We start from the raw sequence: 26,560 nt of genomic DNA, 5'->3' as shown, positions 1-26,560 counted from the left end.
AGACTAATTGATCAACAAGCCTGTTGAATTGCATCGGGCTTTCTTAAAAGAAAAACTACTGTAAACATTTTAAAGAAATGTCTGGAATGAATGTACTGCATGATCACATTGCAAGACAGAATATTCTACAATAATTGTATATTATTGTTCTTCATTAAATACCATAAAGATAGAACATTAGACAGCACACTAATGTGCAAAAAAATGATGCATACTTTTTGTAGTTAGGAATAGGTGAAAACATACTTTTGCAATGTTACACAGAGCAGACAAGAGACAAGAACAGATCTGTACAAAATGTATAAAACCACAAGAAAACAGAAAAAAATTACATAGGAATATCACTTCTCTTTTTAAGCATAAGAATACATATTAAAAATGTAACAGAATGAATCACTAAAATCACTCAATCATGCCCTACAACAAACATTCACCTCAAGTCAAAGGTTTTCCTTAAAATACACGTTCAATGTGGTTGTTTCAGCCTCATAATCTAAATATACCTAGTGTAAATCATTTTCCGAGAAAGAACCATTCAACTGTTGCATTTTGAACCAGTGTGAAGCGGCATCAGTCAAAGTTACTATTGTTCACCATCAAACAATATCCCATAAGAGCATGTGTTGGTGTCTTTTGTCAAGAACTGCTGGCCTGGTACCATATATTCAGCTGTGTGGAGTAGTTATGGATGGTACAGCAGACCCAGGCTGCTTCAACAAAGGCTATTGTCATAGTTCTTCACTAGACGCTTGATGTGGAATAGTTTCTGTCTCAACTCTTTGTTCTGCTGCTTCTTGGCCTGATAGTCTGGTGTCTGCAGAGGAGAAATGCCACACTACAGACATTAGATCGCAAATGTACAATGATATATCAATTGGTCAAGATAGTCAGTGAATAATATCATTACATAATGCACATTATATAATATATTCAATTATAATATATTAAAAAAATTACATAATATTATACAATTAATATCTCCCAAAATTAAATAAATGGAGAAAGGAGATGTATAGGGAGTGTTTAATTCTTGATGAACAGTAACATGAGCTATGCCCCCCCCCCCCCCCCCCCCCCCGGGCAATTATAACTCACCCGCTTCAAGTCCTTGATACGGTTATATTCATCAGCCACTCCCTAAGATATAAAGGAGATCTCTCAAAGGGTGGTTATTCATAAAAGTTACCGACACGGTCAGTGTATGCGCAACGATGAGACAAATTCTAGGTGAAATGATTGAACGCTTGACTCCTTTTACTGGGAGAGCCAAGTCTTCCTCTTCATCTGATTTTGTTCTCAAAAACTGGTTATAAATAAAAACAATTAAAGTAAGCGTTTGTGTGTGTGTGCTGTAATGTGGCTTGTTTCAATGAATTAGCAAAACGTTATTATGAGATAACGATGTAGTTTGCAATTTTAACATTTCTACGCCAATATCAGGAGAATATTAGACCGTAAAGAGAGCATAACCATATTGTTTTTGCCAGAAAATGTAATAGCATATGTTTTTTCTTGTTTACCTGGTACTTCATCGTCCGCTCCTCCAGGGTGTCCAGCTCTCGGCTCAGCTTGTGCATCTGTTCACTGATGTCATCCATCTCGGCACACACACGCTTGTAGCTCGCCAGGTCGGAGTCAAACTCTTTCTTATACTGCCGCCGTTGCCTGTCTGATGTTATCTCAGGGTACATACTGAAGAGACACATTACACAGGAATAAAAGAGACACAGGTAATTCCATTTAGATCAATACTGCAATTTTCTTGAATGCTTTCTTGAACGTAGAGAGCTTTGGAACAAAATGGCTTTCTGTCACGCTTTCCCACTAGCATATCTGACACAGCACACACAGCCGATAACAGTTGGAAACAGTCTGTCTGTTTTAAAGTTTAATCTATCACTCCATCCCTCATTCCATCCATCCATCCATCCATCTTCTCAACAAATATGGCCCACCTATGCAAGTGGTCACTTTGGTCTTGGTCCAGTTCGTTACCAGTATCCCCACCAGTTGTGTAGCCTGTCTCACACTGGGTCTCCTCCTGGGAAGGGGGGGTAGGATCCCGTTCCCTCTCCCTGTGAATGGAGGTCTTCTTCAGGCTCTCTGCCTCCACAGAGGGGCTGGAGCTGACCCTGGTGTTCTGGTACAGGGGCTCAGGCACACGCCCATTGGTGTTGTCATAGTAACTGGAGATAATATCAAACTGTCAGTAAAGCTAGTTAACCTTTATAACTACATGATTACATGATGGTGTTATTCTTTGGACCATTCAGTCAAAACTGCATGAACATTGATAAGGGAAAATCATTTATCTGTATTGACAACAAAGCAGAAGTGGAAGGTGTCAAATTGATAACCAGGAGGCAGAGAAAATCTAATTTTAATAAAAAATAATTAATTCATTTTCAAACTGTTATGAACTGTTTTTTATATTGTTTTCCTGTGTCTAATCAGGCTTTACATCTGGGGGTGAGTAGTAGGGTTCTGGTAATATTATTGTTACCAATAAGAATACAGCTGCTCTTGATCATTGTCACGAAGCCACACCCGTCCCACTCATGTTGGAAGTTCAGAATGAGAAAGTGTAGGCTATATAGAAATAATTACACTCAAATTGAAAATCTTTAAACAAAAGAATGAGGATTTTGTTAGCCTAATCAAGGTGTAGATCACATCTCACATTCCAGTGTTTGAACGTGTAAACAAGGCTGCATGGGTTTTCTCTTAATGCAACTCCGTGCAGCCAATGGCAATGTCTGCTTTAAGTATAATGCCAGGAGCCGCTTGTGGATTTGACGCAGTTCCACCTCCGCCGCCGCCAAAACAACCGCTATGCAGATGTCGGTTAAAGCGGATCTGATTGAATAGAGCCCTAAGACTATTCAGCCTAGGTCAAGGCTATTCTCTCTAGGTTGAGACTATTCACTCTAGGTCAAGACTATTCACTCTAGGTTGAGACTATGGGAACTCAGTCCAGGCAAACACTATTCACTCCAGGCAGAGACTATGGGAACTCTGGGTCGAGGCTATCTAGTCCAGGCTGAGACTATCCTCCCCAGACTGGCCTATTTACCTAGACTGGACTATTCAATTTAGGTTTAGGTCACTAATCGTTAGACTATATGAAGCCCTATGACTCACACATTGCCATTGTAGGTCTCCTCACTGTAGATGCTGACTGTTCCGTCTCCGTCTGAGGCAACACTGTTCTCTGTCCTGAGGTCAGGGACGGCCTTCTCTGATAAGATTACAGTAGGGGCCCGCTGAGTGCTCTGCCCCTCTGCAACATAGTCCACCTGAAACAACATAACAACATTGCTATTAGCCTAAATATTTCATATGGATATTGGTATAATAGTGCTTGTGAGGGTGTTTTGCTGTGTCCTGCCTCGAACGCTATGAACCAAAAAGTCTCATGCATCTTAACCAGAATGTCAAGGACATTCTCATAATTATACTGAAGTCTTACCCTGTGGACCACTTATACTACCTACACTATATATACAGCAGTATGTGGACACCCCTTCAAATTTGTGGATTCGGCTATTTCAGTCACACCCGTTGCTGAAAGGTGTATAAAATCGAGCACACAGCCATGCAATCTCCATAGACAAACATTGACAGTAGAATGGCCTTACTGAAGCGCTCAGTGACTTTCAACATGGCACCGTCATAGGATGCCACCTTTCCAACAATTCAGTTTGTCAAATGTCTGCCCTGCTAGAGCTGCCCCGGGCAACTGTAAGTGCTGTTATTGTGAAGTGGAAACGTCTAGGAGCAACAACGGCTCAGCCGCGAAGTGGTAGGCCACACAAGCTCACAGAACGGGACCGCCGAGTGCTGAAGTGCGTAAAAATCGTCTGTCCTCAGTTGCAACACTCACTACCGACTTCCAAACTGTCTCTGGAAGCAACGTCAGCACAATAACTGTTCATTGGGAGCTTCATGAAATGGGTTTCCATGGCCGAGCAGCCACACACAAGCCTAAGATCACCATGCGCGATGCCAAGTGTTGGCTGGAGTGGTGTAAAGCTTGCTCTGGAGCAGTGGAAACATGTTCTCTGGAGTGATGAATCACGCTTCACCATCTGGCAGACCGACGGACAAATCTGGGTATGGCGAATGCCAGGAGAACGCTACCTGCCCGAATGCATAGTGCCAACTGTAAAGTTTGGTGAAGGAGGAATAATGATCTGGGGCTGTTTTTCATGGTTCAGGCTAGACCCCTTAGTTCCAGTGCCCAACCTCACTAATGCTCTTGTGGCTGAGTCCCTGCAGAAATGTTCCAACATCTAGTGGAAAGCCTTCCCAGAAGAGTGGAGGCTGTTAAAGAAGCAAAGGGGGACCAACTCCATATTAATGCCCATGATTTTCGAATGAGATTTTCGACGAGCAGGTGTCCACATACTTTTGGTCATGTAGTGTATTTTCAATTTATGTAGTTCTGTCCTGTTCTTGTCTATTAATGATCTGTATTGTGTCATGTTTCATGTTTTGTGTGGACCCCAGGAAGAATTGCTAACAAATACAGTGAGGGAAAAAAGTATTTGATCCCCTGCTGATTTTGTACGTTTGCCCACTGACAAAGAAATGATCAGTCTATAATTTTAATGGTAGGTTTATTTGAACAGTGAGAGACAGAATAACAAAAAAAAATCCAGAAAAACGCATGTCAAAAATGTTATAAATTGATTTGCATTTTAATGAGGGAAATAAGTATTTGACCCCCTCTCAATCAGAAAGATTTCTGGCTCCCAGGTGTCTTTTATACAGGTAACGAGCTGAGATTAGGAGCACACTCTTAAAGGGAGTGCTCCTAATCTCAGTTTGTTACCTGTATAAAAGACACCTGTCCACAAAAGCAATCAATCAATCAGATTCCAAACTCTCCACCATGGCCAAGACCAAAGAGCTCTCCAAGGATGTCAGGGACAAGATTGTAGACCTACACAAGGCTGGAATGGGCTACAAGACCATCGCCAAGCAGCTTGGTGAGAAGGTGACAACAGTTGGTGCGATTATTCGCAAATGGAAGAAACACAAAAGAACTGTCAATCTCCCTCGGCCTGGGGCTCCATGCAAGATCTCACCTCGTGGAGTTGCAATGATCATGAGAACGGTGAGGAATCAGCCCAGAACTACACGGGAGGATCTTGTCAATGATCTCAAGGCAGCTGGGACCATAGTCACCAAGAAAACAATTGGTAACACACTACGCCGTGAAGGACTGAAATCCTGCAGCGCCTCCAAGGTCCCCCTGCTCAAGAAAGCACATATACAGGGCCGTCTGAAGTTTGCCATTGAACATCTGAATGATTCAGAGGAGAACTGGGTGAAAGTGTTGTTGTCAGATGAGACCAAAATCGAGCTCTTTGGCATCAACTCAACTCGCCGTGTTTGGAGGAGGAGGAATGCTGCCTATGACCCCAAGAAAACCATCCCCACCGTCAAACATGGAGGTAGAAACATTATGCTTTGGGGGTGTTTTTCTACTAAGGGGACAGGACAACTTCACTGCATCAAAGGGACGATGGATGGCGCCATGTACCGTCAAATATTGGGTGAGAACCTCCTTCCCTCAGCCAGGGCATTGAAAATGGGTCGTGGATGGGTATTCCAGCATGACAATGACCCAAAACACACGGCCAAGGCAACAAAGGAGTGGCTCAAGAAGAAGAACATTAAGGTCCTGGAGTGGCCTAGCCAGTCTCCAGACCTTAATCCCATAGGAAATCTGTGGAGGGAGCTGAAGGTTCGAGTTGCCAAACGCCAGCCTCGAAACCTTAATGACTTGGAGAAGATCTGCAAAGAGGAGTGGGACAAAATCCCTCCTGAGATGTGTGCAAACCTGGTGGCCAACTACAAGAAACGTCTGACCTCTGTGATTGCCAACAAGGCTTTTGCCACCAAGTACTAAGTCATGTTTTGCAGAGGGGTCAAATATTTACTTCCCTCATTAAAATGCAAATCAATTTATAACATTTTTGACATGCGTCTTTCTGGATTTTTTTGTTGTTATTCTGCCTCACTGTTCAAATAAACCTACCATTAAAATTATAGACTGATCATGTCTTTGTCAGTGGGCAAATGTACAAAATCAGCAGGGATCAAATACTTTTTTCCCTCACTGTACAACAGGACTTTCTGGTAACACTTTTTTTGAACCACCAGTGTATCATGCATGATAGACAGTGCCTTCTAAGAATTGTTATAAGCAGTCATAACAGCTGATGGTCAAGGCTCTTATATAGAAACATTTCATGCATTCATAAAGGCTGCAAATGTATTCATAATATACACCATAGTTGTCCTCGGATGGTATAGCCCAACATCAAGCACTTCCAGCAATGACCTACAACATCATTAGGAGCAGACAGACTGAACAGTCTGTCGAGACTAAGAGTCAGTGACATGGATCAGATGGGCTGCGAGCCATTACTGTTCCCAGCTGGGATATGTGTAAAACCTCAAAGGCACTGTCTAGCCAAATCCCTGCTCAGTCAGCAAGTAGTAGTATTTATTTATTTATTAATATGGTTTCTTTTAATATTTGTTTTAATTATTTTTTTCCACCTTTATTTAACCAGGTAAGCCAGTTGAGAACAAGTTCTCATTTACAACTGCGACCTGGCCAAGATAAAGCAAAGCAGTGTGATTAAAAACAACAACACAGAGTTACATATGGGGTAAAACAAAACATAAAGTCAAAAATACAACAGAAAATATATATACAGTGTGTGCGAATGTAGTAAGTTATGGAGGTAAGGCTATAAATAAATAGGCCATAGTGCAAAAATAGTTACAATTTCGTAATTAACACTGGAATGATAGATGTGCAAATAGAGATACTGGGGTGCAAATTAGCAAAATAAATAACAATATGGGGATGAGGTAGTTGGGTGGGCTAATTTCAGAATGGCTGTGTACAGGTGCAGTGATCGGTAAGCTGCTCTGACAACTGACGCTTAAAGTTAGTGAGGGAGATAAGAGTCTCCAGCTTCAGAGATTTTTGCAGTTCGTTCCAGTCATTGGCAGCAGAGAACTGGAAGGAATGGCGGCCAAAGGAGGTGTTGGCTTTGGGGATGACCAGTGAGATATACCTGCTGGAGCGCAGACTACGGGTGGGTGTTACTATGGTGACCAGTGAGCTAAGATAAGACGGGGATTTGCCTAGCAGTGATTTATAGATGACCTGGAGCCAGTGGGTTTGGCGACGAATATGTAGTGAGGGCCAGCCAACAAGAGCGTACAGGTCACAATGGTGGGTAGTATATGGGGCTTTGGTGACAAAACGGATGGCACTGTGATAGACTACATCCAATTTGCTGAGTAGAGTGTTGGAGGCTATTTTGTAAATGACATCGCCAAAGTCAAGGATCGGTAGGATAGTCAGTTTTACGAGGGCATGTTTGGCAGCATGAGTGAAGGAGGCTTTGTTGCAAAATAGGAAGCCGATTCTAGATCTAACTTTTGATTGGAGATGCTTAATGTGAGTCTGGAAGGAGAGTTTACAGTCTAACCAGACACCTAGGTATTTGTAGTTGTCCACATACTCTAGGTCAGACCCGCCGAGAGTAGTGATTCTAGTCGGGTGGGCGGGTGCAAGCAGCGTTCGGTTGAAGAGCATGCATTTAGTTTTACTAGTGTTTAAGAGCAGTTGGAGGCTACGGAAGGAGTGTTGTATGGCGTTGAAGCTCGTTTGGAGGTTTGTTAACACAGTGTCCAATGAAGGGCCAGATGTATACAAAATGGTGTCGTCCGCATAGCGGTGGATCCGAGCGTCACCAGCAGCAAGAGCGACATCATTGATATACACAGAGAATAGAGTCGGCCCGAGAATTGAACCCTGTGGCACCCCCATAGAGACGGCCAGAGGTCCAGACAACAGGCCCTCCTATTTGACACATTGAACTCTATCTGAGAAGTAGTTGGTGAACCAGGCGAGGCAGTCATTAGAGAAACCAAGGCTATTTAGTCATATAACCACAATGTTCTTTCAATATGGGGCCAATTTATTTTTTAAAACTAAAATCTACAAAAAAAGAAGCTTATTTTCACGAACACCATTTCTGTGAAATGAAGCGATACTATTGCACCTTGCAGACTGACTGATTAAGAAGCGTGTACTGTAGAGGTTTGCAGCAACACCAAGGCAACTCAATGCTTTAATACATTATACATGACACATGCATTATATATGCTTCCCTGCAAGGCAAGCAGCTCATTGCAATCAGAGGGTGCATCGAGTTAGCACCACACGACAAGAAGCTGCCAGATACTTGGGATAAGATATAGGCCACTGTGGAATAATTGATTGCGAATACGTTTCCTAACAGTTTGAGATATATAGCACGGGATGTAATACATTCTACCAGAGAAAATGGAGGAAGTGGGGCTTCTACGGAGTAAATGAATCACTGCTATACATGTGGGTACCAGAGTGAAGAGCAGAAGGCCTATCACTCTATCAGTGCTCTGGCGAACTCAGTAGGGCAATATTCTCACTGTCTATAATAACTCAACGTAATGAACTCTCCAGGGACCCAGACAGGTCATGTATGAAACCAGCTCCTCACAAGAAGCCATTACTACTGTATGCTCTATTACGAGGTTATAGTATCTCAGTGAATTGTTAGTGCTAGGAAATATAATTTCTGAATAAGTGAATAATAATATATTTATTTGTTATAATCATATATATTTTTGGATTCATGCTTTACAAGCTGCCAATTGCTCTTTCAATGTAACGTTTTTTAGTGATAGCCTAAAGAAACATATCCAAATGGCCAATGTGTGCCATATACCTGCTTAAACAACTCAGTGCCTGGATTGGCCGAAACCATTTCGAGTAAATACATAGCAATGATAATAGGACTCCATTACCTTATATGGGTCCTCACAATGCCTGTTATCGCCTGGCTGGTTAATGATCAATCCCAGTGAAACCAGGTGTGCCATAGACAAACACCTGAGAGCCAGTGAGAAGAGGTAATGTTACTCTCCATAAACTACAGCAGAGAGGTAGTGGCTAAGCAGATAACTGGGCCCGAAATATGTATTCCCCAGCAGGTGGAGTTTTTATATGGAGGTGAATGAGAAAGTGTCGAATTTGGTTAACAAAACATTGAATGGCTTATTTACTACATGTGGCTTATTTGATCGAATATACTTTTCTTAATGATTAGGTTGTTAATTACGAGTGTACTGATATATAGTAGGACACGTGACATCCCGGCAATTTTTTGAAAAAACTCTTTATATCGGCGTTGTGCCTGGTCGTCACTAGTTACCACAGCCACAAAGTCATAAACCCCACCTATTTCTAAAATGTATCGTCTTAAAATGTGATTTTAAACCTAACCACACTGATAACCTTATGCCTAAACCTAACCTTATATTAAACGCTTGTTTTCATGAACTGTTTTGATAGAGACCATTTTAACTTTGTGGCTGTGGTAACTAGTGGAAACCATTCACTGTTAAAATAGAAAGACTCAAAACACCATCATTGTATAGTGAAACCATGAAAAGTTGTGCACCTAAGCTGAGATCTGGCGTTTGGAGGGTGTTTGAATGTAAACCCCTTCACTTTTTCCTCATCAATCTACATTTTACATCATTTACATTTACGTCATTTAGCAGACGCTCTTATCCAGAGCGACTTACAGTTAGTGCATACATTATTCTTTTTTATTTTCATACTGGCCCCCCGTGGGAATCGAACCCACAACCCCGGCGTTGCAAACGCCATGCTCTACCAACTGAGCTACCTCCCTGCCGGCCATTCCCTCCCCTACCCTGGACGACGCTGGGCCAATTGTGCGCCGCCCCATTGGTCTCCCGGTTGCGGCCGGCTACAGCAGAACCTGGATTCGAACCAGGATCTCTAGTGGCACAGCTAGCACAATACCCCATAATGACAAAGTGAAGAAGTGGCGCCGGAGAAGATGGCTGCCGTTTTACAGCCCTCTAACCAATTGTACTATTATGTGTGTGTTTTCGCGTTATTTGTAATTTATTCTGTACATAATGTTTCTGCCACCGTCTCTTATGACCAAAAAGAGCTTCTGGATATCAGGATAGCGATTACTCACCTCGTATTGGACGAAGATTTTTTCTTCAACGAGTCGGACGCAAAGGATATCCTACAGACACCCGACAAGGCCCAAATCCCCGTCATTTGCATGAGAAAGAGACTGAGATATCGTGGATGTAGGTCGGGGTGCCTTGTAAGGATCCAACGGCGAGCGAGTAAACTGCCTCTTCCATCAATCCTATTAGCCAATGTTCAATCATTTGAGAACAAATTGGATGACCTAAGATTACGCTTATCCTACCAACGGGACATTAAAAACTGTAATATCTTATGTTTCACCGAGTCGTGGCTGAACGACGACATGGACAACATACAGCTGACGGGATATACGCTACATCGGCATGATAGAACGGCTGACTCCGGTAAGACTAAGGAAGTCTCAAGGTTTTGCTCGCCTGAGGTAGAGTATCTCATGATAAGCTGTAGACCACACTATTTACCAAGAGAGTTTTCATCTATATTTTTCGTAGCTGTCTATTTACCACCACAAACCGATGCTGGCACTAAGATTGCACTCAATGAGCTGTATAAGGCCATAAGTAAACAGGAAAACGCTCATCCAGAGGCAGCACTCCTAGTGGCCGGGGACTTTAATGCAGGGAAACTTAAATCCGTTCTACCTAATTTCTACCAGCTTAAATGTGCAACCAGAGGGAAAAAAACTCTAGACCACCTTTACTCCACACACAGAGACGCATACAAAGCTCTCCCTCGCCCTCCATTTGGCAAATCTGACCATAACTCTATCCTCCTGATTCCTGCTTATAAGCAAAAACTAAAGCAGGAAGCACCAGTGACTCGGTTTAATAAATAAGTGGTCAGATGATTCAGATGCTAAGCTACAGGACTGTTTTGCTAGCACAGACTGGAATATGTTCCGGGATTCTTCAGATAGCATTGAGGAGTACACCACATCAGTCACTGGCTTCATCAATAAGTGCATCAATGATGTCATCCTCACAGTGACCATACGTACATACCCCAACCAGAAGCCATGGATTACAGGCAACATCTGCACTGAGCTAAAGGGTAGAGCTGCCGCTTTCAAGGAGTGGGACTCTAACCCGGACGCTTATAAGAAATCCCGCTATGCCCTCCGACGAACCATCAAACAGGCAAAGAGTCAATACCGGACTAAGATTGAATCGTACTACACCGGCTTTGACACTCGTCGGATGTGGCAGGGCTTGAAAACTATTACAGACTACAAAAGGAAGCACAGCCGCGAGCTGCCCAGTGACACAAGCCTACCAGACGAGCTAAATCACTTCTATGCTCGCTTCGAGGCAAGCAACACTGAAGCATGCATGAGAGCACCAGCTGTTCCGGATGACTATGTGATCACGCTCTCCGTAGCCGATGTAAGTAAGACTTTTAAGCAGGTCAACATTCACAAGGCCGCAGTGCCAGACGGATTACCAGGACGTGTACTCCGAGCATGTGCTGACCAACTGGCAAGTGTCTTCACTGACATTTTCAACATGTCCCTGACTGAGTCTGTAATACCAACATGTTTCAAGCAGACCACCATAGTTCCTGTGCCCAAGGACACTAAGATAACCTGCCTAAATGACTACCGACCCGTAGCACTCATGTCTGTAGCCATGAAGTGCTTTGAAAGGCTGGTTATGGCTCACATCAACACCATTATCCCAGAAACCCTAGACCCACTCCAATTTGCATACCGCCCCAACAGATCCACAGATGATGCAATCTCTATTGCACTCCACACTGCCCTTTCCCACCTGGACAAGAGGAACACCTACGAGAGAATGCTGTTCATTGACTACAGCTCAGCGTTCAACACCATAGTGCCCTCAAAGCTCATCACTAAGCTAAGGATCCTGGGACTAAACACCTCCCTCTACAACTGGATCCTGGACTTCCTGACGGGCCGCCCCCAGGTGGTAAGGGTAGGTAACAACACATCTGCCACGCTGATCCTCAACACGGGGGCCCCTCAGGGGTGCGTGCTCAGTCCCCTCCTCTACTCCCTGTTCACCCATGACTGCATGGCCAGGCACGACTCCAACACCATCATTAAGTTTGCTGACGACACAATAGTGGTAGGCCTGATTACCGACAACGATGAGACAGCCTATAGGGAGGAGGTTCGAAACCTGGTCGTGTGGTGCCAGGATAACAACCTCTCTCTCAACGTGATCAAGACAAAGGAGATGATTGTGGACTACAGGAAAAAAAGATGACTGAGTACACCCCCATTCTCATCAACGGGGCTGTAGTGGAACAGGTTGAGAGCTTCAAGTTCCTTGGTGTCCACATCACCAACGAACTATCATGGTCCAAACACACCAAGACAGTCGTGAAGAGGGCACGACAAAGCCTATTCCCCCTCAGGAGACTGAAAAGATTTGGCATGGGTCCTCAGATCCTCATAAAGTTATACAGCTGCACCATCGAGAGTATCCTGACTGGTTGCATCACCGCCTGGTATGGCAACTGCTCGGCCTCCGACCGCAAGGCACTACAGAGGGTAGTGCGTACAGCCCAGTACATCACTGGGGCCAAGCTTCCTGCCATCAAGGACCTCTATACCAGGCGGTGTCAGAGGAAGGCCCTCAAAATTGTCAAAGACTCCAGCCACCTTAGTCATAGACTGTTCTCTCTGCTACCGCACGACCGCACGGCAAGCGATACCGGAGCGCCAAGTCTAGGTCATAATATTCCTGAACAGCTAATACATTTGCATTGTTGGTTAAGGGCTTGTAAGTAAGCATTTCACTGTAATGTCTACACCTGTTGTATTCAGGGCGCATGTGACAAATAACATTTGATTTGATTTGATTTGAAAACAGGTTTTTAGAAATGTTTGCAAATGTATTACAAATAAAAAACAGAAATACCTTATTTACATAAGTATTCAGACCCTTTGCTATGAGACTCGAAATTGAGCTCAGGTGCATCCTGTTTCCTTTGATCATCATCCTTGAGATGTTTCTACAACTTGATTGGAGTCCACTTGTGTTAAATTCAATTGATTGGACATGATTTAGGCCTCCTGTAGCTCAGTTAGTAGAGCATGGCGCTTGCAATGCCAGGGTTGTGAGTTCGATTCCCACGGGGGGCCAGTATGAAAAATGTATGCACTCACTAACTGTAAGTCGCTCTGGATAAGAGCGTCTGCTAAATGACTAAAATGTTAAATGTAATGATTTGGAAAGGCACACACCTGTCTATATAAGGTCCCACAGTTGACAGTGCATGTCAGAGCAAAAACCAAGCCATGAGGTTGAAGGAATTGTCCGTAGAGCTCCGAGACAGGATTGTGTCGAGGCACAGATCTGGGGAAGGGTACCAAAACATTTCTGCTGCATTGAAGGTCCCCAAGAACACAGTGGCCTCCATCATCCTTAAATGGAAGAAATTTGGAACCACCAAGACTCTTCCTAGAGCTGGCTGCCCGGCCAAACTGAGCAATTGGGGGAGAAGGGCCTTGGTCAGGGAGGTGACAAAGAATCCAATGGTCACTCTGACAGAGCTCCAGAGTTCCTCTGTGGAGATGGGAGAACCTTCCAGAAGGACAACCATCTCTGCAGCACTCCACTAATCAGGCCTTTGTGGTAAAGTGGCCAGACAGAAGCCACTCCTCAGTAAAAGGCACACGACAGCCCGCTAAATGCCAAGCGTCACTTCTGGAGGAAACCTGGCACCATCCCTACGGTGAAGCATGGTTGTGGCAGCATCATGCTGTGGGGATGTTTTTCAGTTGCAGGGAATGGGAGACTAGTCATGATCAAGAGAAAGATGAACAGAGCAAAGTACAGAGAGATCCTTGATGAAAGCCTGCTCCAGAGCGCTCAGGACCTCAGACTGGGGCGATGGTTCACCTTCCAACAGGACAATGACCCTAAGCACACAGCCAAGACAATGCAGGAGTGGCTTCGGGACAAGTCTCTGAATGTCCTTGAGTGGCCCAGCCAGAGCCCGGACTTGAACCCGATCGAACATCTCTGGAGAGACCTGAAAATAGCTGTGCAACGAAGCTCCCGATCCAACCTGACAGAGTTTGAGAGGATCTGCAGAGAAGAATGGGAGAAATTCCCCAAATACAGGTGTGCCAAGCTTGTAGCGTCATACCCAAGAAGACTCGAGGCCAAAGGTGCTTCAACAAAGTACTGCGTAAAGGGTCTGAATACTTACAGTGGGGAAAAAAAGTATTTAGTCAGCCACCAATTGTGCAAGTTCTCCCACTTAAAAAGATGAGAGAGGCCTGTAATTTTCATCATAGGTACACGTCAACTATGACAGACAAATTGAGAAAAAAAATCAAGAAAATCACATTGTAGGATTTTTTATGAATTTATTTGCAAATTATGGTGGAAAATAAGTATTTGGTCACCTACAAACAAGCAAGATTTCTGGCTCTCACAGACCTGTAACTTCTTCTTTAAAAGGCTCCTCTGTCCTCCACTCGTTACCTGTATTAATGGCACCTGTTTGAACTTGTTATCAGTATAAAAGACACCTGTCCACAACCTCAAACAGTCACACTCCAAACCACTATAGCCAAGACCAAAGAGCTGTCAAAGGACACCAGAAACAAAATTGTAGACCTGCACCAGGCTAGGAAGACTGAATCTGCAATAGGTAAGCAGCTTGGTTTGAAGAAATCAACTGTGGGAGCAATTATTAGGAAATGGAAGAGAAGACCACTGATAATCTCCCTCGATCTGGGGCTCCACGCAAGATCTCACCCCGTGGGGTCAAAATGATCACAAGAACGGTGAGCAAAAATCCCAGAACCACACGGGGGGACCTAGTGAATGACCTGCAGAGAGCTGGGACCAAAGTAACAAAGCCTACCATCAGTAACACACTACGCCGCCAGGGACTCAAATCCTGCAGTGACAGACGTGTCCCCCTGCTTAAGCCAGTACATGTCCAGGCCCGTCTGAAGTTTGCTAGAGTGCATTTGGATGATCCAGAAGAGGATTGGGAGAATGTCATATGGTCAGATGAAACCAAAATAGAACTTTTTGGTAAAAACTCAACTCGTCGTGTTTGGAGGACAAAGAATGCTGAGTTGCATCCAAAGAACACCATACCTACTGTGAAGCATGGGGGTGGAAACATCATGCTTTGGGGCTGTTTTTCTGCAAAGGGACCAGGACGACTGATCCGTGTAAAGGAAAGAATGAATGGGGCCATGTATCGTGAGATTTTGAGTGAAAACCTCCTTCCATCAGCAAGGGCATTGAAGATGAAACGTGGCTGGGTCTTTCAGCATGACAATGATCCCAAACACACCGGGCAACGAAGGAGTGGCTTCGTAAGAAGCATTTCAAGGTCCTGGAGTGGCCTAGCCAGTCTCCAGATCTCAACCCCATAGAACATCTTTGGAGGGAGTTGAAAGTCCGTGTTGCCCAGTGACAGCCCCAAAACATCACTGCTCTAGAGGAGATCTGCATGGAGGAATGGGCCAAAATACCAGCAACAGTGTGTGAAAACCTTGTGAAGACTTACAGAAAACGTTTGACCTGTGTCATTGCCAACAAAGGGTATATAACAAAGTATTGAGAATCTTTTGTTATTGACCAAATACTTATTTTCCACCATAATTTGCAAATAAATTCATAAAAAATCCTACAATGTGATTTTCTGGATTTTTTTCTTCTCATTTTGTCTGTCATAGTTGACGTGTACCTATGATGACAATTACAGCCCTCTCTCATCTTTTTAAGTGGGAGAACTTGCACAATTGGTGGCTGACTAAATACTTTTTTCCCCCACTGTATGTAAATGTGATATTTCCGTTTAAAAAAAAAAAACTTTTTTCTTTGTCATTATGGGGTATTGTGTGTAGATTGATGAGGGAAAAAACAATTTAATCAATTTTAGAATAAGGCTCAAAACAGAATGGAAGTACTCTGAGCCACCCAAAGTGGTTCTTCAATATGAATAATTGTGTTTTTAAGAGAGTGTTTTGAAAACACTTTTTGGTGTTTCAGTGCATGTAAAGGTTTTGGCAGACTGTCTCTCTCATATAATGAAATGTTTTAAAATTGCAAATGGTTTATAGCATAAATATTGAATGATTATATGTTTTGATATAATTTACTGTCAATATTTTAATAAAACATTTAAAGAAGACACTGGGAATTGAATACTTTTCCTAGGGTAGACTTTGTCACTGATTATAGGATACAGTTGCCAGGCAACTTTGTGAGATTATAATTAATTTTACAATCAAAATGTTTAGGGCTATGTAAGTTATAGCAGAGGTAACATGAGGTCAAATTAAATAAAAGGTTATTGGTTGCATACACATATTTAGCAGATGTTATTGCTGGTGTAGCGAAATGCTTTTGTTCCTAGCTCCAACAGTGCAGTAATATCTAACAATACACAAAAATACACACAAATCTAAAAGTAAAATCACATGTATAAAGTGAGCCTTCATCGCTGGTATTCATGTGAGAAAGTGGATGTGAACCCAGGTCCCCTGCTTGTCCAAACACTGCCTTAGGCCACTCAGCCAGTCCTCAGGAAGAAACTCTTGTGCTGAACCACCTTTGTTACACTGATCACACGGGGCCCGATTCAGGCTTGAGATAAGTAGACTTAACATGGACTCATTAAAACATTTACTACAGTCATCATTTTTTAAAGTGCACGTTAAATCTTATCTCAAGTCTGAATAGGGCCTAAGGATAATGTTTTTTGGTGAAATTCCACCTTTATTTTTTCATACCTTCATATCAGAAGACAAATGTTTAGATTAAAGGCAAAATGTGAATGTCAAACATTGTGCTTCTGTGCTGTTCAGAATTCCCCCAGTCTGAAGCATAGAAGTGAAGGGAGGGCATTCGTGGGCAGGTTTGCCTTCTAGGAAACTTTATGGTCAAGTATAAAAACAGGCAAGTTTGCAGACACCTTTGTTGTAATCGGGTCCTTCACGAACTCAGACAGGTGAGAGCAAATAAGAACATTTGTTTTGTGTAGCATTTTGGCCGCTAATGCTAATAGTTCAAGTAAAACAGCCATTTTGTTTCATTGATCAGTTTTCTTGATGCTACATGTAGTTGTTAATTGACACGTCATTGTTTGCACCTTTCGTGTACTTGTTTTATATGCAAATTAAGGCCTGCTTTTGAGTTAATACTGCTGGCTTATTTTCCTACTAGCTTTATGAGTTGTATCTACTGTTTGATGTACTGTATACCCCACATGTTATTTGCTACACTTTATAGCCAGTGCCATTTTAGCATGCTCTAGCTTTGGCCTACCACACCACGTTATTGCATCCCACTTTTGACATTCAATATTATCTTGTTGCTATATTTGCATAACTTAACCAAGTATTTTATTTTTGCATATTGTTATTGATATGTTTAGTAATTATATTAATAATACAATGTATTAATATTCTAGCATTTGATAATCTAATTATACATTCATGTACTATCATTATTGCTTGTTATTTTTTTGCTATTTCTGTCTCCCTGCAGAAAATCATACATATATACTTTGTTACCCACCGGCTGGCCAATCCGACCCAAAGCCAATCAAGACCAGGATCACAGACTAATCCCAACTGAACTGTCAACAGTGAATCATATACTCTAACTCAACTGCACTGCGACTCAATTCATCTGAACAACCTTCCATACCATGTACCATCATCTGAATTTAAAGACTCAGGTCAGGACATTTAGCATACATAATGGATGACTGGTGGGTAGCATTGAGCCCTGGGCTGAAGTGCTTTTTGCCCTCTACAGATGTAGGATCTTAATTTGACAACAAAAGTGATGAAATTAAGATTCTACATCTGTACAAGGTGTCGAAAGTGTTCCACAGGGATGCTGGCCCATGGTAACACCAATGCTTTCCACAGTTCTGTCAAGTTGGTTGGATGTCCTTTGGGTGGTGGACCATTCTTGATACATACGGGTAACTGTTGAGTGTGTGAAACCCAGCAGTGTTGCAGTTCTTGACACAAACCGGTGCCCCTGGCACCTACTACCATACCCTGTTCAAAGGCACTTAAATATTTTGTCTTGCCCATTCACTCTCTGAATCGCACACATACACAATCCATGTCTCAAGGCTTCAAAATTATTCTTTAACCTTTCTCCCCTTCATCTATACTGATTTAAGTGGATTTAACCTCTAAAAGTACATATGGAATTGTTTTAAGATGGTCATACCATGGTTCATTTAGCTATTTGATTTTGAATTTTAGGACCCCTTTAGGTATAAAAACAATCATTTGAAAATATTGAATTTGGCCTTTACTACTAGACCCTAGATATAACACATTCATAAATGGCAAAAAAGACAGTCAAATAATAAGTTGTAAGGTTTTGAAGTGTCTGTCCTATATCTAGGAGATATAGGACAATCTAGGAGATTGTTGGCACAAAACAACCTCCATACTTCCATTCGTTTGTATGGGTTACATTCAGACGAGTCCTGTGACACTTGTGGGGGGTTGTAGAGCAAAACGGAGAGCACCATTGTATTCGTGAGAGTCTCCCCTTTCCATAGAGTGGAGTAGTTTGTAGGCCAAACCGTTCGGACACTACAGCCTTTTTCGTGAGAAGACCGATTTTTCGGGAGTTCTCATGGTCTGACAAACACCACTGTAGCTCGGACACCTTCCACCGCAGATGCAGAAGGCCGACATAGACGGATGCAGAGGACTGATATGTAGCTCTTGCAAAATATCTGATATCTCTAGCTTAAACTGAAGGATTTTGATGGAGATGTTTTTATTATGTTACTTAGATTGATGCATGTTTGTGTCAATAGACTCTTAAGGATTAACAAGTGATATCACTAAGGGGTCATAGCTTTCACCTGGCCAGTCTGTCATGGAAAGAGCAGGTGTTCCTAATGTTTTGTGTACAATAAGAGGGATTCCCATTTACAGTATTTGGAAACTCCAGAAGAAGGGATCTAATTCTGCACTAGACAGGATTCGAAACACCATCATAGTGTTTAGGAGCTTTAGAATGAGGAAACAACACCAAAAGAGAAGGGATTTAATTCAGCACTACACAGGACTCGAAACACCATAATCGTTTTTTCAACCTTTTCCGGATTCAGCTACCCGATCCGAGCCCGACGGGCCCTGACGTTATACATTGGGTTAGGGCCGGGTAGGGCCTATTTTGTCATCAAGAACTAGGGTATGGGCAGGGCTCGGGCATCACTAAATTGATCACCAACATTTTGAAGCTGAGTCATTTGCTCGTGCTCTGCTGAGCAGTACAGTCATATCTGACTAAGATCATGGTGTCAGAAGTGCTCTCATTGGCTAGAATGGTTCCACTTGAGCTTGCCTCCTTCCAACTGCCTTCCTTTTTTTAAAAGACATTTATTTTCATTGTTAGAGCGGCTACTAGAGTATCTTGTCAATATAATGGATAATCGGTGACTACAGCCACCCAATGATCACACCACAATGCCATGTTTATTCTTCCAACCACTATCTTGAGAGCTTCTATCACCTTTAAGCTATCCCCCAACAGTGACTTACACCTGTGCTTTTGATCTAGTTATCCAGGTGACAGGTCCCAAAGGAATTAATTATTAAGCACTGGGTCAAACATGTGAACTGTTTGTGATGTAACCAACCACATTATGGATGTTCTTGGCCACTGTGAGTAGGAAAGGAATACTGCAGTGAATTTCAGGCCATTTACCTACCACAAGAAATCAAATGTTCCACTTACCCAGTCCTGTACATCATTTCGTTCAGGTGGTCTGAGCAGAGGTCGGTCCCAGATCATGTTGGGTTTGCCATGGCGCCAGATCTTACTGCGGGTTTTGTAGGCGTAGTATGCAGCTACAAACAGCACCACCACTACTAAGAACCCAAGCACCAACGCCACAGCCTGAAACATAGGATAAATTAGATGGGTCCTTATCACTACATATGACTCATTTCTTTAGGTGATGAAAGAGTATCTATAATTAAATGTAATATGATTAGCTAGCGTGATTGTCATTTATTAGAACATCTATCCAACTGAGAAAACAAAAAGGGGTCAACAGTATTTCATAGCATGTAGTAGTAAACTATTAAGGTTTATAAAGTAAAGATGTACAGTGCCTTCCGAAATTATTGGGACAGTGAAGCATTTTTTATTATTTTGGCTCCATTCTCAAAGTTTGAATTTGATATTTTAAAAAATGACAATGAGGTTAAAGTGCAGACTGTCTGCTCTAATTTGAGGGTATTTTCATCCATATCGGGTGAACCGTTTACAACACTTTTTGTACATATTCCCCCCCATTTTAGGGCACCAAAAGTATTGGGACAAATTCACTTGTGTATAAAATTATTAAAAAGTTAAGTATTTGGTTCCAAATTCATAGCACGCAATGACTACATCAAGCTTGGCACTCTACAAACATGTTGGATGCATTTGCTGTTTGCTTTGGTTGTGTTTCAGATTATTTTGTGCCCAATAGAAAATAATGGTAATAATGTATTGTGTCATTTTGGAGTCACTTTTATTGTAAATAAGAATAGAAAATGTTTCTAAACACTTCTACATTAATGTGGATGCTACCATGATTACAGATGATCCTGAATGAAAGTTACAGACGGAAAAATATCATACCCCCCCAAAAAATGACTTCAAAATTACACATTATTTACCATTATTTTGTGCCCAATAGAAATTAATCTCAAACACAATCAAAACCAACAGCAAATGTAATACACATATAACTGAATTTGTCCCAATACTTTTGGTGCCCTAAAAAGGGGTTGACTATGTGCAAAAAGTGCTGTAAGTTCACCCAATATGTTTGAAAATAACCAAAAGAAGCATAAAAGGCTTCACTGTTCCAATAATTACGGAGGGCATTGAAGTAAAGCTTTGACCCACCTCCTCAGGGTCCATGTAGCAGTAGTGTTGGAGATACTGGTTGTACATAGGGAAACCCCCAGGGAACCCCGCTCCCACACTCCCACTCAGACTGGGGCTTCCCTGCATGTTCTGGCACATCATCAGCATGGGGTTATAGAGCATGCTCTGAGAGCTCTGTGACATGGGGTTGACACCGATCACAAACACAATGTCAATGATGCCCTGCAGCACTGCCAGGACCACGTCACAGACTAGCACTGTCAGGTAAAACCTCCGACCACGCATGGCAGGCGACCGAGAAAAACTCCCCACAAGGAAGCCCAGAGAAACCAGGAAGTTAATGGCTGCCATGGATATCATGGCCGACTTGGCCGAATAGGGGGTCATGTAGGAGCTGGAATAGCCGTAGCTGCCTCCATAGTAGCCACTGCCAATCCCCATTGACCCAGTTCCATAGCCCCTCATTCCTATTCCTGCTCCGTGCATATCCCAGACCAACGTGGAGGCAACACAGGCAAAAATGAGGAAACACAAGATGACTGTGGCTCCCTCCATGGTTTTGACAAGCCCAGGAGCAGAGAACCATTTGTAGAAGTGCTGAGGCCTATCTTCCATATAGAATGAGTCAGGGGGAGGAGGGTAGGGGTCAAAGTTGCTCCTTGGGGAGTGCACACTTCTGTGGGTGTAGAATCCATTGGAGGTAGCAGTGTAGGGAGGGCTATAGATGGGTGGGCTGTCATAGTGCCGCGGCTCATACATGATTCAGAGAGAAGGGAGGCCTGCAAAACAAGAAATACATAATATTATGTCATACTAACTATCATAATAAATCACATCTTATCGCAAATTATATAAATCATATCATGATATCAAATGACATCACGTACTATTACAACCCATTGGAATGACACATAGGATAGACCTGGAATGTCTCTCTTCTCTCCGTGTGTTCGCCCAACCGACAGTATTCTCTTTAGGTTTGTTGCCAACAATGCTCCCTCTCCCTAAGTGACCAGCACAACTCATCAGTCCACTGCAACTCAACCCAGTGGACCTCAATAATTCAGCCAGCCAGCCAGCAGCAGTGTGTACAGTGATACGTAGTGTTTTCCACAAGGCGCTCCACTGTGCTCTCTACCTCTCAGCTGCTTAAGTCCAGGTGTCATGTGTCCTGTCCACATGTGATGAATATACGAGGTCAGGGTACAATATAAGCCATGTAATGATGATAGTGACTATGCCCTTACGGTTACCTCTGACAGTCACCACTCTAACCTGAGCTACAGTATGTTTAGATCTACACACACACACGTTGGTTTTCAAATCAAATCAATTTTTATTTGTCGCATGCGCTGAATACAACAGCTGTAGACCTTATTGTGAAATGCTTACTTACAAGCCCTTAACCAACAATGCAGTTCATGAAATAGAGTTAAGAAAATATTTACTAAATAAACTAAAGTAAAAATTAAAATAAAATAAAAAGTAAATAGTTTACTATCCAAGTGGGGACCAAAACATTTATTCGCATTCAAAATCCTATTTTCCTTAACCTTAACCCCTAACCCTAGACCTAAAACTAAACCTAACCCTATCTCCTAACCCTAATCATAACCCCTAACCCTAATTCTAACTCTAACCCTAATTTTAACCCTAACCCTAAACCTAACCCCTAAGCCTAAAATAGAATTTTTCCTTTTGGGGACGGAGAAATGCCTCCACTTGTCAAATGTTCCTTGTTTTACTATCCTTGTGAGGACTTTTGGAACCCAAAAGGATAGTAAAGTTAGAACACACACACACACACACACACACACACACCTGTCTTCGCTCTCTGAAGTAAATAATTCAAGAGCTGAACTCATGAAATGCTGACATGCATCAAAGCAAGCAAGTTCAAGGCTTCAGTCATCCAAAATACACGATACTGCTATATTCACTGGCCACAGTCCATATCATGTATTAAATTATTACTAGTGATGAAAACGAATTAAATGTTTTTGCATACAATTCAAAAAATAGGCCTACACACCACAGTAAAAGCACAATAATATTTGCCCAACTAACAAACCAGGTCAGGTCGCAGTTGTAAATGAGAACTTGTTCTCAACTGGCTTACCTGGTTAAATAAAGGTGAAATAAAAAAAGAAAATAAAAACATGCAGGCCTATAAATATAAACATGAAGGTCAAAAAAAATTTACACCACTCCTGGAATGATCTCCAAAAGTCCTTAAAGTTGGTGGATTTGTTGCCTTTATGGTAGGGATGGGCAACTACTGATGGGTTGGGGACCACAAAAATAATGTTAAACTTTTTGGTTGTTATTGCACAATGTGATAATGCGAGAAGAAACGTGACCGTTTTTCAATAACATTACAGACGTAGTCAGAGCTTGCCATGGGGCGTAGCGAAAATATAGCAGTTTTAAAGCATTTTGCCATAGGGCGGAGAGAATATTTTAAAATTGTATAACTCATTTCATGCAATTCTACACATTTTTCCATAGGGTGGAGAGAAATGTTTGCAGTTTTGAATATGATATCTGAGTAAGAGTGACTAACAAATTCAATGGGGGCCCATGGTCGGTAATTTGACCATGATTACTACACGTTTAGATCCTGTAGCTGGCTAGACTAATTTAACAAACCCAAAAATGTCAGCTGACATGGGCTAATTGAGTGACAGTCAGTGACTGACATAACAAGAGAAACTGCTGATGCACAACCCAAATTCGAAATTGCACCTTGTGTATTCTACTATTCTAACTCTCAACAGTTGAGACCTCGACTGACTTTCTACAAAACAAAAAACAATGTATTTTATTTTGGGGGGAAATGATCTGCGGGCCTACAAAAGTTGCCCATCCCTACTCTAGTTACAGTGTATTCGGAAGTTATTCAGACCCCTTGACTTTTTCCAGATTTTGTTAAGTTACAGCCTTATTCTAAAATTGATTAAATTGTTGTTTTTTCATCAATCTACACACAATACCCCATAGTGACGAAGCGAAAACTGTTTTTTTATGAATATTTGCAAATGTATATATATAAAAAAACATTTACATAAGTATTCAGACCCTTTACTCGGTACTTTGTTGAAGCACCTTTGGCAGTGATTACAGCATCAAGTCTTCTTGGGTATGACGCTACAAGCTTGGCACACCTGTATTTGGGGAGTTTCTCCCTTTCTTCTCTGCAGATCCTCTCAAGCTCTGTCAGGTTGGATGGGGAGTGTCGCTGCACAGCTATTTTCAGGTCTCTCCAAAGATGTTTGATTGGGTTCAAGTCAGGGCTCTGGCTTAAGAACATTCAGAGACTTGTCCCGAAGCCACTCCTGCCTTGTCTTGGCTGTGTGCTTAGGGTCGTTGTCCTGTTGGAAAGTGAACCTTCGCCGCAGTCTGAGGTCCTGAGCGCTCTGGAGCAGGATTTCATCAAGGATCTCTCTGTACTTTGCGCCATTCATCTTTCCCTTGATCCTGACTAGTCTCCCAGTCCCTGCCGCTGAAAAACATCCCCACAGCATGATGTTGCCACCACCATGCTTTACCGTAGGGATGGTGCCAGGTTTCCTCCAGACGTGACGCTTGGCATTCAGGCTAAAGAGTTCAATCTTGGTTTCATCAGACCAGAGAATCTTGTTTCTCTTGGTCTGAGAGTCCTTTAGGTGCCTATTGGAAAACTCCAAGTGGGCTGTCATGTGCTGTTTACTGAGGAGTGGCTTCCGTCTGACCACTGAGTGCTGCAGAGATGGTTGTCCTTCTGGAAGGTTCTCCCATCTCCACAGAGGAACTCTGGAGCTCTTTCAGCGTGACCATTGGGTTCTTGGTCACCCCCCTGACCAAGGCCCTTCTCCCCCGATTGCTCAGTTTGGCCGGGCGGTCAGCTCTAGGAAGAGTCTTGGTGGTTCCAAACTTCTTCCATTTAAGAATGATGGCGGCCTCTGTGTTCTTGGGGACCTTCAATGCTGCAGAAATGTTTTGGTACCCTTCCCCAGATCTGTGCACAATCCTGTCTCGGAGCTCTACGGACAATTCCTTCGACCTCATGACTTAGTTTTTGCTCTGACATGCACTGTCAACTGTGGGACCTTATATAGACAGGTGTGTGCCTTTCCAAATCATGTTCAATCAATTGAATTTACCAATCAAGTTGTAGAAACATCTCAAGGATGATCAATGAAAACAAGATGCACCTTAGCTCAATTTCAAGTCTCATAGCAAAGGGTCTGAATACTTATGCAAATAAGGTATTTCTGTTTTTGTTTTTTTAAACTGTTTTCGCTGTGTCATTATGGAATATTGTGTGTAGATTGATGAGGAAAAAAAAAATGCAATCAATTTTAGAATAAGGCTGTAACATAACAACATTTGGAAAAAGTCAAGGGGTCTAAATACTTTCCGAATGCACTATATGTAATTGTTGTTTATTGATGTGTTGTTTATTAATGTGTTAGACAGGTCGTCATTGTAAATAAATAAGAATTTGTTCTTCATTTACTTACCTGTATAAATAACGGTGAAATAAAATAAAGTAACAAGGAAAAGCTTAAACGCAATCCTTAAACGTTTAACAGCTTTTCTGCTTACACACACATAAACAAAAAAAGTAACTGCAGAATGATATCCTATATGCTACTTTAATTTTCCACAGCTGACCAGATGGAGTTCTTAAATTACATTCAAAATTTCGTGTCACCAACACAGCCTATCAAAAATAATTGTAGTGCCAACTGATAATGTTCACTTACCTGAAACGGTCATTGTGCAACAACAACAACAACAAAATAACATTACAGCTATTATCACTTAGAAAATAGGACTACTTTTCGAAGCTTCCTCACGCATGTAGGCTACATCTCCTGAAACTATTAAAAGGTGGACACTGCCTGTTCTAGTGGCTGCTCCAATGCGCATGCCTGTGCGCAAGGGTCTCAACCAGTCTATGGTCTCAACACAGTAGACTTTTCAAAAACTACCACTCTCTCCTTCAAAATGTGGAGACTGGAGAGAAAAGCTGTGTTCGTTCGAATACTCATACTAACCGCACTAACCGTACTATTTGTGACGTAAATTGAGTATATAGTATGTAGTATATACTCATTAAGTATGTAGTATACAGTATGTTAGTATGGGTATTCGAACACAGCTATAGCCTACCTTATACTGTATGTTGCGTATCACGTTTTTCAGATCAGTAATGTGGAGGAGAGATATAAACACTTCTGGAAGTATTTGCACCTGCTGTATAGGCTTATCTGCATAACTCTTGACAGGAATATATTTTTATACAAATATATATTTTTGCTCAAATAAATTACTAAAACAAATGTTTATACATCCATTCTTATGGATAAAAATGTGTCATTACTGCGTTATAGATTCAAGTGGATTGTTTGTGCCCTACTGCCCTTTTAAAATTTTTAATATTTAACAATTCATATAAAGAAAATACAAAAAATACAAAAAAAATTTGATAGTGTGTATGTATAGCCCTGTAAATGCAATGTTAGTCAATGCAATGTGAATTGACCCTGTTAGCATTGTCCGCAAAAGTCCAAAGGTACACAATTGCGCGCTGGGTTGGTTTATGAGTTCATTCACTCCATGACTGAAACTC

General features: G+C 42.1%; 1 protein-coding gene across 1 annotated transcript; it reads right to left on the bottom strand.

Moving 5' to 3' along the window:
- Positions 1-324: 324 nt before the first annotated feature.
- LOC311146716 (occludin-like) lies at positions 325-26,421 on the bottom strand. Its single transcript, XM_084183273.1, has 8 exons — positions 25,692-26,421; positions 20,962-21,722; positions 19,798-19,959; positions 3,142-3,296; positions 1,956-2,186; positions 1,521-1,692; positions 1,096-1,137; positions 325-814 (listed from the first exon to the last, which is right to left on the bottom strand). Exons 2-8 carry the CDS (start codon positions 21,700-21,702, stop codon positions 713-715), a joined length of 1,605 nt encoding a protein of 534 aa, XP_084039399.1. The 5' UTR covers positions 21,703-21,722; positions 25,692-26,421; the 3' UTR covers positions 325-712.
- Between the last annotated feature and the right edge of the window lie 139 nt (positions 26,422-26,560).

This window comes from Coregonus lavaretus (genome assembly GCF_964263955.1).
Source record: "Coregonus lavaretus genome assembly, chromosome: 19".
Classification (NCBI taxonomy): domain Eukaryota; kingdom Metazoa; phylum Chordata; class Actinopteri; order Salmoniformes; family Salmonidae; genus Coregonus; species Coregonus lavaretus.
The sequence above is the reverse complement of the archived record's forward strand: the minus strand, read 5'-3'. Positions and strand labels throughout refer to the sequence as shown.

Coding starts and splice junctions, on each gene's coding strand:
- LOC311146716 (XM_084183273.1), bottom strand. CDS start 21,702: ATGTATGAGCCGCGGCACTATGACAGCCCACCCATCTATAGCCCTCCC. Junction 3,297..19,797: donor GAAATGATGTACAGGACTGG/GTAAGTGGAACA, acceptor ATGTTGTTTCAG/GTGGACTATGTTGCAGAGGG. Junction 2,187..3,141: donor GAGACCTACAATGGCAATGT/GTGAGTCATAGG, acceptor TATTATCTCCAG/TTACTATGACAACACCAATG.